The sequence below is a fragment of the Cuculus canorus genome, chromosome 4 (assembly GCF_017976375.1).
Source record: "Cuculus canorus isolate bCucCan1 chromosome 4, bCucCan1.pri, whole genome shotgun sequence".
NCBI classification, from domain to species: domain Eukaryota; kingdom Metazoa; phylum Chordata; class Aves; order Cuculiformes; family Cuculidae; genus Cuculus; species Cuculus canorus.
This window is the reverse complement of record NC_071404.1, coordinates 26,023,488-26,037,030: the sequence shown is the minus strand read 5'-3', so window position 1 is coordinate 26,037,030 and position 13,543 is coordinate 26,023,488. Positions and strand designations below refer to the sequence as shown.

The 13,543-nt window shown below is 44.5% G+C and overlaps 1 protein-coding gene across 1 annotated transcript; it reads right to left on the bottom strand.

The window, feature by feature from the left end:
- Positions 1 to 8,457: 8,457 nt before the first annotated feature.
- Positions 8,458 to 13,158, bottom strand: UCHL1 (ubiquitin C-terminal hydrolase L1). Its single transcript, XM_054064399.1, has 9 exons — positions 13,019 to 13,158; positions 12,907 to 12,918; positions 12,578 to 12,706; positions 11,365 to 11,515; positions 10,133 to 10,218; positions 10,010 to 10,057; positions 9,569 to 9,638; positions 9,149 to 9,207; positions 8,458 to 8,887 (listed from the first exon to the last, which is right to left on the bottom strand). Exons 1-9 carry the CDS (start codon positions 13,049 to 13,051, stop codon positions 8,801 to 8,803), a joined length of 675 nt encoding a protein of 224 aa, XP_053920374.1. The 5' UTR covers positions 13,052 to 13,158; the 3' UTR covers positions 8,458 to 8,800.
- Between the last annotated feature and the right edge of the window lie 385 nt (positions 13,159 to 13,543).

Below are 13,543 nucleotides of genomic sequence, written 5' to 3'. Positions count from 1 at the left end.
CTGCCATGACCTGACCGTGAAAGTTCTGTAGTTCACACATTCCACCCAATACATTCACTGCTGTTGATATTGTTAAGTGACTTTGGCAGTGTTCTAGGGGAATACCTGGAGGGATCACTTGCAATCATCCATAAAGAAGAGGAGTTCAACAAAATATAGTCAAGGCCTTTATCTCTGCACCAGGTGTAGGTACCAATAGCCTAGTCTAAATCCTAGAAATTTAGAATCTAGAATTTAAGACCTAGTCTATTCCAATAGCCAGTGCATGATAAACTTTCCCTGAATTCAATGCAGTAATTGGTCTCCTTTAAGTTCCTAACAAAACCTTTTCTTCTTACACATGAATAGCCAGCAGTGTGCCCAGGTGGCCAAGAAGGCCAATGGCATCTTGGCTTGTATCAGAAACGGTGTGACCAGCAGGTCCAGGAAGGTTATTCTCCCTCTGTACTTGGCACTGGTGAGACCGCACCTCAAATAGTGTGTTCGGGCCCCTCACCACAAGAAGGATGTTGAGGCTCTGGAGTGTGTCCAGAGAAGAGCAACAAAGTTGGTGAGGGGGCTGGAGAACAAGTCTTATGAGGAGTGTCTGAGAGAGCTGGGGTTGTTTAGCCTGGAGAAGAGGAGGCTGAGGGGAGACCTTATTACTCTCTACAACTACCTGAAAGGTGGTTGTGGAGAGGAGGGTGCTGGCCTTTTCTCCCAAGTGACAGGGGACAGGACAAGGGGGAATGGCCTCAAGCTCTGCCAGAGGAGGTTCAGGCTGGACATCAGGAAAAAAATTTTTCACAGAAGAGGTCATTGGGCACTGGCAGAGGCTGCCCAGGGAGGTGGTTAAAGGATGGTTGGATGAGGTGTTGAGGGGCATGGTTTAGGGATTGATAGGAATGGTTGGACTTGATGACCCAGTGGGTCCTTTCCAACCTCGTGATTCTATGATTCTGTGATCCTATGAATATGCTTGTGAACAGTAGGCCTGTCTCAAGCATTTTAAAGAAGTACCATGCAAGATGTATTGACTGTAGTTAGGTTTTATGATTTCTTATTTAGACTTGAATTTTTAAATTATTCTCTGTATTATGATGATCCATGTTGCATGCTGCATATTTTACACAATGTGGATAAGGCATTAAATCTGTTACATACATAAAAAATAATGGAGCTTTGTCTATTCAGTGGTTTGTTCAGACAGTGCAAGAAAACCTAAAGATCAACTGTGTGACTGGTTCTGGCCTTTATTTCTGCTCTCTTCTTTAGAGAGAGCCTTTCCTTCACCTATTGGCACAGATCATATCTATGAAGTTATTACATGACTATAGCAAGAAGTAGATCTTGGCCCGACTGCAGAAGTACTGGAAGGAAGAATATTGAGATCTTGCCATAAACATGAGGAATAATGTGGGATTGGATAAACCATATCCAATTTGTTATTGTTTTATTTCTTAAGGAGCCTTATAAATCTTATTTCTTAAGAAGCTTTCCAGCAGCATTCTTATGAAAAAATACAAAAAACAAACAGAGAGAAGTTTCTCTGTTGGTGGTCACCACTGGTGGAAAGTCCAAAAATCTCCTGTCTGAGAACGAAGGCTGAGACAGCCCACACAGGTCTGCACTCTTCTAATGCACACAAATGTTATCTATTATATTACAGTGTACAAATATGCTAAAAATTTATACTTTATTTATACAAACTCATGTTACTGCTGTGGTAAAAAATATTTGGGGAAGCAGTTGAACTGGTGAACACTTATGCTTCAGACTATAGTGACATTGTTGAGATTCACATTTTCTGCCTGGTTATAATTTATAAACACTGGATTTAGAGAAAGTCTTCATACTGCTTTATTGTAATTTCCTGCAGTAAATGGAGTCTGATGAGTGAGGATATGAAAAGTTGGAAAAGTTTAATCATCCTAAGGAAAGCCATCCCGCTTGATGTAGTAGAATCGGTATAATTTTATAAGGATTGGCAGTTTGCTAATTCCCTGTCCGATCCAGAGTGAAAAAAAACAAGTGAGGGACTTCACTTGACAGCAAATGGATTTTTGCCCTCCTCAGACGAATGAGAGCAGGCTTTGAATCTAAGCAGATATGGAAATATCATCAAGTGTCTGACTAAGGAAGTCACTTCAGTCTATACATAACTTCAACCATGTGCTCGAGCCTAACTAAAGGCTTGATTTCAGTTGAAATCATGGACTAACCATGAGCCAAGGTACTTCAGAAAATCAGAGCCCAAGCATTACACTGTAATTAAAACCAAGTTCTCCTGTTGCAGCCTAGCAGCTGAATTTAGCTAGTATATTTGAGCACAGAACATTTCACTGCCCAATCAAGCCTAATGTAGACTACTACCGAAGTGATAAAATGACAGTTCCTGACATGCATATATCAAATGAATGTCAGTAACAAAAATAACATTGCTGTGGAGCTAATGTTTCACTTTTTGAGAAGCATTATTTGTCACCTTTTGATTGCACCTCGCAGGGGCCAAATGCACTTGTGGATTCTCCTTTCAAATGTGCCAGCCAAGCCTATAGGTTAGAAAAAACCCCAAGACCTGCATGTTAGCTGCAGGTGGGATAAATACTTTAAGCTTTGAAAAACAAAGTTTAAAAACTAATTTCTTCTTATGTTTTCCAGTCTGTCAATGAGTGTGTATTTCTCTGTTTATGACATAGCAAGGATATTCCCAGGAGGAAACAAGAGGTCACAGGCTCTGCTGGGATTCCCTCCTATTACAGGCTTCAGGAGTGGCAACATCATGAGCTATCTACATCCAAAGTGCAGCTAAGCAAAGGATTAACATCAGCCATCTGAATGATCTGTATCCCCGTAGCAGCCATGGTATATGGGATGGTAGAAATAAAGTAACTTATGTAAAGCATGTTGAGCAGGATCCCCAGCTGCTTAACCTGCAGTTTCTTTTTGCCCTGAAACACAGCACTTCCCCAAAGAGTAACTGTGTGCCTACAGAAACACTTTCCTAAATTCTCACAGCCTGAGCCAGGGCCATGAACATGCACCGGATGATTTTAAGTATTTTGCCACCTTTTATGAAAGATATTTATGAAGCTGTACAGGAAAGTTTGTCAGCACTCCTGCCTGTACTGATCATCTCTCAAACCACAAGCAGGGGTTACTTCATGACTTGTTGCCAAAGAGTCTTGTTGGGATACAGAAAATTGAAAATCAAGTCTGAAACTGCGTCTCAGACTTCAGGGAGATCATGTCCACCTCTGTATATAGCATCGGGCTGCGTCAGAAACCTCTAATGGCTGCTTTCTGTAGTAAGGAAAAATGCAGCACTTGGTATCTAACCCCCTTCTCTTGTTTTGTTCAGTAAGAATTGATCCTGTCAAATATGTTGTTTATTGACATGACTTGACCTTTAGGTCCATTGTTCAGTACAAAGAGAAAGAATGATTGGTAAAGTCAGAGAAAGCATCAAGGTGGCCAAGTGATGATATTGCTTTCCAAATAATCTTGTTTCTTCCTCAACACTTCTTCAAACCATTCCATAAAACCACTGGGAAAATGGCTACAAGTTTGCCATCTGACTCCTCTGTTTATCAGAAAGCCTGAATACTGCAACCAGCCTATTTTCTGTAACCATCTGGATTTTAAGTTTATGCATATTCCTCAACTTCCTAGTATTGCTAAACATTTTTGTGGAATGGGAGGAGGGAAAGGAGGGAAAGGAGGGAGAAAGTAACATTTCTTGAATCATGATGCGACAGAATTCTACTGGAGAAATATCTTGAGGTGTTAGAAGGGAACTCAAGGGACTATATGTCAATACAGACTCTCATTTGCAGACAGACATGAGTTCACCTGACTGTTCTCCAAGTCAATCAAGTTGTGGTTAGCCTAACACTGAGCTTTAGCTAATACACCATGCAAAGGGGTAGGCTATGTTAACTCAGGCCCAAAGCCAAACTAGTGTAAATATAAAACTCTGCCTGTAAAAAAAACCCCCACGGGTAGTTATAAAGTTAGTTTTAGTTCTGACTGCCTTCCATTTCAAATATCACCATGGGCAAATCACTAGATCTATGTCTCAGTATCGTACTTGCAAAGTGGGGACAGTAAAACTGCATTTCTCCCACTCTCCATATATTAAAAGTGGAAGCTGTTCTGGTAAGATGTTAACATGCACATGGATAAAGACTTGAAAAGAAAATGCAAATCAGTCTCGCTATAATGCTGCAAGTAATGATACCTCTCTGGTATTGAGTGTTCTTAAGCAATGGAATTGACTGTCTCATTTTTTATGGAACCCTGCTTGAAATGCTAAACCCACTGACATACCTTTGCCCAGTCTTGTTCCTCTAACGTCACGCAGATCTCCTTGCCTTTTATGCCTTGCTGCAGGCCTAGCAATATCAGCTAACCACATCTGAAACTCATCTAAGCAAAAAGTACATAAGAAATTTTCAAATCACTTCTATGCAGCTCATTACTTGTGCACTGGGCTTCATCTTGAACTATGTTTCTAATGCACGACAATTCTTTAAGGGGTTAGGAAACTTCATTAAACCATCTCATGTTGTTTATGGTGCTGCTGGGAAGATGACCTTTGAAAAACAAGCAGGAATTCTATCATTTTTCCATTTTCCCTACCAAGGGAAAATGTCCTGCACCTCATTCCCAGTAGGGTTTCCTGTCACCATTAGGGATGTTACACACATCCTCAAGGAGGACGCCTCATACTTCTGTTTCTGATTCACGGAAGTGCTCCCTCAGATCTGCCTTCCACATCTACTTTCCCCAACTATTTGTGAAAAGGTAACCCTCCCATCAGTGACAAAACCTGTACTTCTGCCTAGATGTGTCAGCTGCTGTTGCTGCAGCCATTCTTGTCCTTCAACCCCAGCCAGAGCAGAAAAGCAGCAGTCAGCAGCATCAGCCTCCAGCTCTTCCTGCAGGGAATGGCTTCTTCACGCATAGCACAGAGAGGAGACTCGCAATTAGCTCCTCATCAAGCCAGCACAGCACTCCATTACCAAGGCTGGAGCAACACTGATCAATGTTTCAATTTTTCATGCTGTAACAAGTAACCTGGGGCAGTTTAGCAAAAGCTAGTTGTTAAATCCTGGTCCTCTGCAAACTTCCAAAGACGGAGATGCCCCCCTTCCTCTAATGGCTTGTTCCAATACTGTACTACCTTCCCAGTGAAGTAGTCTTCTAGTTTCCCAATGTCCCAAACTGAACCCTCTAACCCTCTAAACTGTAATTTGTGGTTACTTCCCTTTGATATACCTACAACCAAGGAGAAAAAATTGGCTTTGTCATCTCCCAGCTGCCCTTGAAGTAGTTGTAGGCTACAATTAGATGCTCCCTTAGTCTCATCCGTGCCAGACTACACACACCCGGCTCCACCAACATCTCCTCGTAGGCCATGTCCTCCGTGCCCCTGGCTGCCTCAGTAGACTTCTGCTACACTTTCTCCAGATTCTTTTATGTCCTTCTTGGACTTTGAGGGAGGGGGAGACCCAGAACTGTGCATACTATTCCAGGTGCAGCCTCACCTGTGGGTATTTCCCTCCACCTGCTGGCCTCACTCCCCTCAATATAGCTCCCAACAGAGCATGCTATTTGCCTTACTGACGAGAAGAGAACACCACACATGGGCTCATATTCAATTTGGTGCCTGCCAAATAACCCCCAGGGCCTGTGTGGCTGGGCTGCAACTCAGCCTGTCGCCTCACAGCCTGTGCAGAGACACGCAGTGGCTCCAACCAGGTGCTAAGCTCTATACCTCACTATGTTGAACTCTATGAAGTTTCTCCTAGCCTCATCCTCTTATCTATTGAGGTCCCTCGGGTCTGAAACATTTGGAATGTCAACCACACCTGCTAATTCAATATCACCATGTGCAAGAATTCAGAAATTACTAAACAAGTGTTATTTCAATTCCTTTAGTCACAAAGGAATTATAATGCTGTTACTCAGTTCTGGCTGCGTCTTTTCCCAGTTCTTGTTTGCTCCCACTTGGTCTGCAGTCTCACTGAGCAGCAATCCTGTCATCAGCCTCTTCTCAGTGCTCAGCAGCACCATTAAACAGATCCTGTGACTTTAAGTTTTATTGCCAGCTTGTCTTCTCCCTACACCCAGCACGCACTTTAGTGAGACTGGCCCCTAAATTCCCCAGTACCTTTGCATCAAAGGCAGAGAATACTATTATAGTATGTCTAGTTCTCTTTTTCAAGTACTTACTTGTCCACTTTATATATTTATAGATTGATAAATCTGTGCATCAAACTCAGGATGCTGCTACTATTATTCCCGCTCTTTCTTTCCTTACTTTCCCCCTTTCACCCCAAAAAATCCTATTTAGCATAGAAATAGCGCTGCATACATTGTAGAGCAGTATACAATGGACAAAGAGGTGGTGTGGTGCTGTATCAGCAGCAAACAGGCTTCAAACCTAAGCCAAAGGCTATTGAAACGTGCAAGAGGCTTTATACATTACATCACGCCTAAGTTAACCTGTGATTAAATTAAGGACTGGATATTTGGCTCAGCAATCAGAAGAGTGCTTAAGCACGTGAGCAGTCATTCTGAAAGCAGCAGGACTACCTTTACACCTAACAGTACATACATGGGCATATCAAATTGTGCCTGGATTTGTTTTGCATTGGTGCTTCTAAATTAGCCTGGTTGCTAAAAGTTTCCCAATGCTGCCACCTACAGAACAGGCTAACTACAGCTTTTAACATTGCAGAGAAGAAAACTATTAAGAACATGATAGATTGTACACCGTCAACCCTGGATACAGTTCTAAATTAGCCATGTGCAGGTCTAAACAGATAAGCCTGAGATTCTTAAAGATTTCTCAATTATTTCCAAGGACAGTTCTATATGCTAACTGTACAAAGTCCACCTCTGGAAGGCCACACAATGGCAGAAAGCCATTAATACAAATTAAATAATTTGCTCAACTGACTCCTCACATATCTGAAAGAGCGGCAGTGGGAACAGCAAGTTATACACTTCTCTCAGTGCAGGCATAAAACACAAAACAGGGTTCACAAGCTCCTGCCCTTCTGCCCCGGGTATGGCATACAGTCAGCTGGGCTCTGCTTTCTCTCCTCCCCTTCCTCCTAACGTATCTGATTTTTATTGCTTTCTATCCTCCTGCACTCATGCAAGATGCACTTCCTCTCCTGTAGCCCTCGTTGCTAAGCAGCCTGAGGCACAGGCACAGCTCTGAAGCTGTGTTGGAGCAGGAGCTGCAGCAGAGATGACCCAGGAGGCCTCTCTCCACCCTGGGACAACTTCCACTAACAGGCAGAATAAGATGGTGTCATAGACTACAGCAAGCAACATCTAACAGATCTCTTCTCAGCAGATAGCTCCCATCAAAAGACACTAGATTTTGGAACTGAAGTACTGAGCTTGAGCTAATCCTTAATTTGAAGGTGTGTTGCAACGCCCTGCGAGCTTGAAGTATCAGATAATCACATGAGCAGTAACAAGGCCCAGTACCAAACACCTTCGGACCATGTGCAGGTTTATCCAAAGCCTGTATTTTGAATTACTCTTCAAAACAAGCCTGGAAGCCAGAAGTCTGCAGCATACACAGGGCACCAGTGACTACCTACGAACCTAAGTTAGGTGGCAGCTAACAGCCTAGCGCATAATGCTTTATTGTAAAGACCCAACTCAAAAGCTCTTTAACTGTTCTTGTACCTACCTAAGCAAGGAGGTGCAGATCAACAGCACCTAGACTTGGGTAACATCAGTTTCCACAGAAGGGTCACGTCACCAAGTTGGGGCCAAGAAATTAGTATATATTTAATAATCTTTCTTTTCCTTGAGCCTGAATATTCACCTGGCTGTTAAAAATCTCATGTACTGTGGCTTTCTTCTTTTTTTAGGTAATTTTGGAATAGACAGTTACCACAGCCTCTTTCAAGGCCTTCCTAACACAATCTCAAGTTGATAAGCACACACTAGTTAGCTGAGGATTGTGTTCAACATTAGCTAGCATATTTCTTTTAACCACAAGCAGGGGGGAAAAAAAAACCAAACCTGTTCTGTCTCCTATAAGGAAAAACACCAACAAATTGAGGAGGTTTGCTCTTGCTTGTAGCAATAATAGCAAACAGGCTCTCTTTGAGAGCAGGTAACTTTGACACTTGAGTGCTTATCTTCCCTACCCCTCTAACAAAAATAAATGTATTCGGGCTGGCAAATTGCAACTGGAAGTTTCAGACTGGACATTAGGTAAAGCTTTACCAGAAGGGTAGTACAGCACTGCAACATGCTATGCAGAGACAGTGGTGCATCTCTCCAGCCTTTGAGGCCTTCAAGACACAGAAAACTCATTCCTCCTCCAAACCAGGAGGACATTAACTTTTTGCTCAGAGTGAAGCTTTGAGGATCCGTTGAAAACAAACTTTAGAGGATGGCACACTTAACTCCTTTTGCAGAAAGTTACAGTGATCACTTCAGTCCATAGAAGTCTTCCAGCAGAACATTTTATTCTCATTAAATGACAAGGAAATATCAACCAACAGCTCAATTAACATGACAAAGATTAAACAAGCCCTGTTCAGCCTTTTCTACTTAACACGTGAAAAAGAGTTTAAAGACATCTGATGTGTCCAAACTGTTCACATTAAAACTTGAGCTCATCCTTTAGCATAAGCTCAGCTGATGTGGCTCTTGTGTATAGCAAGAAGTGGAAACAATTTAAGTTACCAGAACAGCTGTGTTTAACAAGTACTGAAGCACTGGAGTTTAGACTGCATTTACTGGTGTGCTATTAGACTGCTTTCCTTGCATCCCTTCGGTCTCAGGCAGACTTGCAGAGAGCCACAGCAGAAAAACGAACTTCTCCTTTTTCACGCTCTGTAAATTGCCTGCAGATCTTAGCAGAATCCTTGGGAGAAGAAAAAAGCTTTTTAGACTACCAGAACACACTTGCTGTAGAGACCAAATCTTTGCAGCTCCTCTCTGGGTCCCATCAACTAAGTCACAAGGTCTTGTAGCACCAGCTAATAAATATCTTGCTCTGTGGCACAACACTACCTTGTTACCATAATATAAGCAGCACCAATTCATACAGCAAGTAATTACAACCACCATATACTGAATGCACGCCTCTTACTCTGGGAGAGAAGCAGCAAGTCAAAAGTCTTACCTTCAGCAGCAAGTCATCTGAGCTCGTGCCATGGTTTACAGGAAATGGCATGCGCCCATCTGTGAAAGAAAGCCCTATCACTCAGCATACTTAATATTACTTCTTAATTAGCAGAACTAAGCATAATGGGCCCAAGACAACTACACACATTAAGATACTTGGGAGGTCAGACTACATTATCAGTGTATAGCTTGAGCTAGGTATTCCCAGCTTTAGAGGACACAACATGCTTCAGAAGGGGCCCTCAGCCTTGAGAGCGACCCATGTTCAGATAAAATCTTCAAGTGGAGATACAAGATTATTGTATTTGCTTCGAGGGCCTCAGTGAGCAGCTTAACTAGCACCAAGTGTCCACCCTGACCACCCAAGTACTGCTGTATAGTAGGGCCCAGTCCAATTCCAGATTTCTCAAGACCTTACCCAATTCATACAGATGCCCATCTACGTTGACAAACAGGATGAAATGGAAGTTCACACTGTTGTCCTCAACCTTAGGAAAGGCCATAAGATACACTTGTTAGATTAAAAAAATTCTAATACTGCAAACCCTATTTGTGACTACAGGACACATGTCAACAACAAAGCAACAGCAAAGGACTAAAAAATAGATCTGAAGAGGTCTCTGCAAGACTTCAAGGTCAAGCATGAGAAATCCCAGCGTACGGTCACATTTTCAGACTGGGTCTGAACCCAAATTTCCAATCCACATTAGAGGAAGAAACCCACACCAACACTCACCCAAGAGGCACTCATTTTTTTAACTCATGAGTTATATAACAGCTATCTGCTAGACAAAAACCTGTACTGCTGTACCACCTTAATTAACACCTTCTCCCAAGATGCTACATATTCATATCTTACCCGACACTGTCCTTCTTGCGCAACAGAGTTGTGGACTTCTTGTATAGCCTTAAGAGAAAGCAGATATAGGTTACTACATCCTTAAGTACTGATAGCTGTCAGCAGTTTGTGCAGTTCATTTACCTTATTATTTGCAAAATGCTTAGCTCTCTCTTCAGGAGACAGATCAGCTGTTTCATCAAGAAACTTCTTCAGGGCAGACCCCTCATCTGCAGAGATGGTAAAATATTTTATTGAGACAGAACATCAGTTACAGTTCAGATGCAGCCCACAGCAAGCAATGCTTGTTGCACTAACTATGAGTAGACTGCACGCACCCTGGAATAATTTCCAGTATAAGTATATTGTAACTGCCACTTCAAGTAATCCATTTATCAAGAAGCTATCAACAGTTTACAAGCAGCCAGAGTTCAAGTGCTTCAGAGTACTCTGGGTAACTACCTTGAGATTTGCTTTCAAATGGGATTTAGCTTTTCTGGTCCCCACCAACAGATTTGGCAGAGGTGTTCAGTGCTGTTTTGAAGGAATTCAAGAAAGGTGCCAGCTGGAAGGACACTAAAGTTTATCAACTAACAGAGTACAGGAAGATAAAATTAAGTTGTCACACTGCCTTCAAATGAACACAGCACTTGTTCATGCCAAGGTTACACTGCTTTTCCAAAATCTAAATCCAAAGGGTTCACGTTCTTTTGCAATAATGAAACTGTTATGCTTTTCAGATCTCTAGTATTAGAATCATGTACTCCCTGGTCTTAATTACAACCTTTTTTTGACAAAAACTTGTAATCTCATCTCCTAGAAGTTTCTAGCCACCATTTTCTTAAGTCAGTTTTATATCCTTTTGTACAGGCAAAGAAACATGAAAACTATTACCCCTACAGGAAAAGCTACTTACAGACTCTTGTCATCTTATGCTACTTTTCCAGTGAAAAGAAAACATTTTAGACCACTTTACAGGCTACCCTGAGCACATCTTTTTAAATTAGATATAAGTGGTATGAAGAACTTTCTCTTCAGTCAAGACCAACACCCATGTCAATAGCCACTTCTGAGCACGATTCTTCCTAATCACAGGCTTTGGACAGTCACATACCCTTTTCCTCCTGCACTGCTCACTAAGATACCAACTCTGCAGCTACCAGATGGGAGTCAAAGTATATTGCTCCCAGCAAATCAGGCAGCAGCTGAGACCATGTGCCCCACTGCAAGAGCTATAAGACCAACTGAACTGAAGCAGTACAGCAAGACTTGACATGGCTTGCATGAAAGCCTCAGGTGTGTCTTACAGCCCATACCCACCCCATTCTCCTGTCAAAAAAAGGACAGCTGAAGCACTTCACAACATTTATACTCACCAAGCTTCAGTTTGTCCTTATTATTAGCAACTGCATGTATCAGACCAATTGTTCCACAGGAGTTACTGACTGTCTGCTTCAGGAAATACACCTTGGAACTGATTTCTTGCTCCTTTATTTTCTCAGTCTGTTGCTTCCTGAAGTTCTCATGCTGTAAACATGTAAGCATTTTAAGCATCTCACCACAGCAGTACCTTTTTATTGTGCAAACTACTAGACAAATGAGTTGTGCAGGACAATCAATACCAGGACTGGACAAAGATTTACCCAGAAAATCATCTCTGTGGTAAGGTCTGGTAAAGCAGTTTGTCTGTACTGGATGCAGGCCAAGTCTTAATGGACTACCTGCATGACTCAGTCATACCCAAAGGCGTTGTTAGCCTCTCTGTTTCTTCTGTACACTGGAAATGGCTTGAGGTGGGAAATCATACTATGCATAAGCTCTTTTACATCCTCTCCCAATCATTTTGGTCCATTTAACGAGAGTACTCAGCTTGTCTCTGCAACAGCTTGCTTTTGTACCTTCAGATTATTTCCCTTCATAAACCCCACCCCATTATAACACAGGTAAGTGTAAAACCCATAATGATTGAAAAGCAAAAATCGCCAATTTAAATAACTGACTAAATATACTTTATTTTTAAGTCCATCTCCTCATCTACTTCTTTAGTACCAATTGGACTAAATGCATTGATACATAATTAATTCTGCACACCTCCCCCCCGAATGGAATGATTCAGCATGGTAACTGAATTGCTCACCCTCAAGACTGCTCGTGTTTATCCCTCAGTCTGATACACAAAGCAAAACATAAGAGGCATACTGAAATAAGAGGGCTTGTTACGTTCCCCAGTTCATTGCAGTTCAGGCTATTTGGAGGCTGGGGCCAAGCACCCAGCACACGCCCCCCACCACTCCACCAATGCAACCCAGTCCCCCCCAACCATCTGACATCAGGAGAGATGACACAGACACACTCTCGGCAGCACCCAGCGCTACCAGCGGGTACAGACGCTGCTGCTGACATCTGCCTGCTTTATTCTCCAGGAGTACTGGGGCCAGATGCAGCCCGGGGTGAAAGCAGAAGCCCTGCACGGCACCTGCAGTCACGCAGCGCTGGGGGAAGCACAGGCCGGCCGCCTGGAGCCACGCAGGTGCTGCCCTCAGCCCAGACAGCGCTCCAGGAGGGACCCGGGGGCTGCCCCCCGCCTACCTGCTCGGTGAGGGGGAACAGCAGGAGCAGCGCGCAGGCTGGGGCGGGGACGGCGCCCAGCGCCTCTTCCTCGAAGCCCAGCACATCCACGAAGCGCCAGCCGGGAGCCACCCCCAGGCGGGTCAGCACCTGCACGAGTCACAGCGGTCACATTGGAACCCCCCCAGCCCCTTCCCACGGCCGCTCCCCGCCCCGGTGACACAGCACAACGCGCGGCCCCGCGGCGCCCCCTGCCGGCACCGCCCGGGGCGGGCACAGGTGCGGATCCAGCCCGGCGGGGATGGAGAGAGAAAGGGCGGCGCCCCCGGCGCTCTGCGGCGGAGACTCACTTTGTTCAGCATCTGGAAGACAACGTGAGGGGAGAAAGGGGAGAAAGGTGAGTGCCGGCGAGACGCGGCGGCCCCTGCCCTCCCGCCAAACCGCCCCCAGCCCCTCACGCACCTCGGGGTTGATCTCCATCGGCTGCCAGGCCATGGCTGCGGGAGGAAGGCAGGCTGCGCCCCAGGCAATGCGACGTACCCCACGACCACCCGCTGCCGTCGACGCTGCAGCGCGGAGCCGCCCACCCGGCTCTTATATAGGGGCGGGCTGGCCCACTCCGCGCCGCGTGGGGGGGAAGGGAGGAGCAGGGCGCGACCAAGGCGCGGGGGGCGCGGGGAGGGGCGGGGGCGCTGCAGACCCCGGCATTCCAGCGCCCTTCCCCAGCGCTGGCCCCTGCTGTGGGGCCGCGTGCGGGGGGTGATGGGCTCCGTATCCAACACAAGCATCGCTTATAGCCTTTAGGAATGGTAAAACTGTCATTAAAGTCATAGAATCACCACGTTGGAAAAGACCTCTTGGATCATCGAATCCAACCATTCCTATCTGTCACTTAACCATGCCCCTGAGCATCTTACCCACCCATCTTTTAAACACCTCCAGGGATGGGGACTCAACCACCTCCCTGGACAGCCTGTTCCTTCCTGA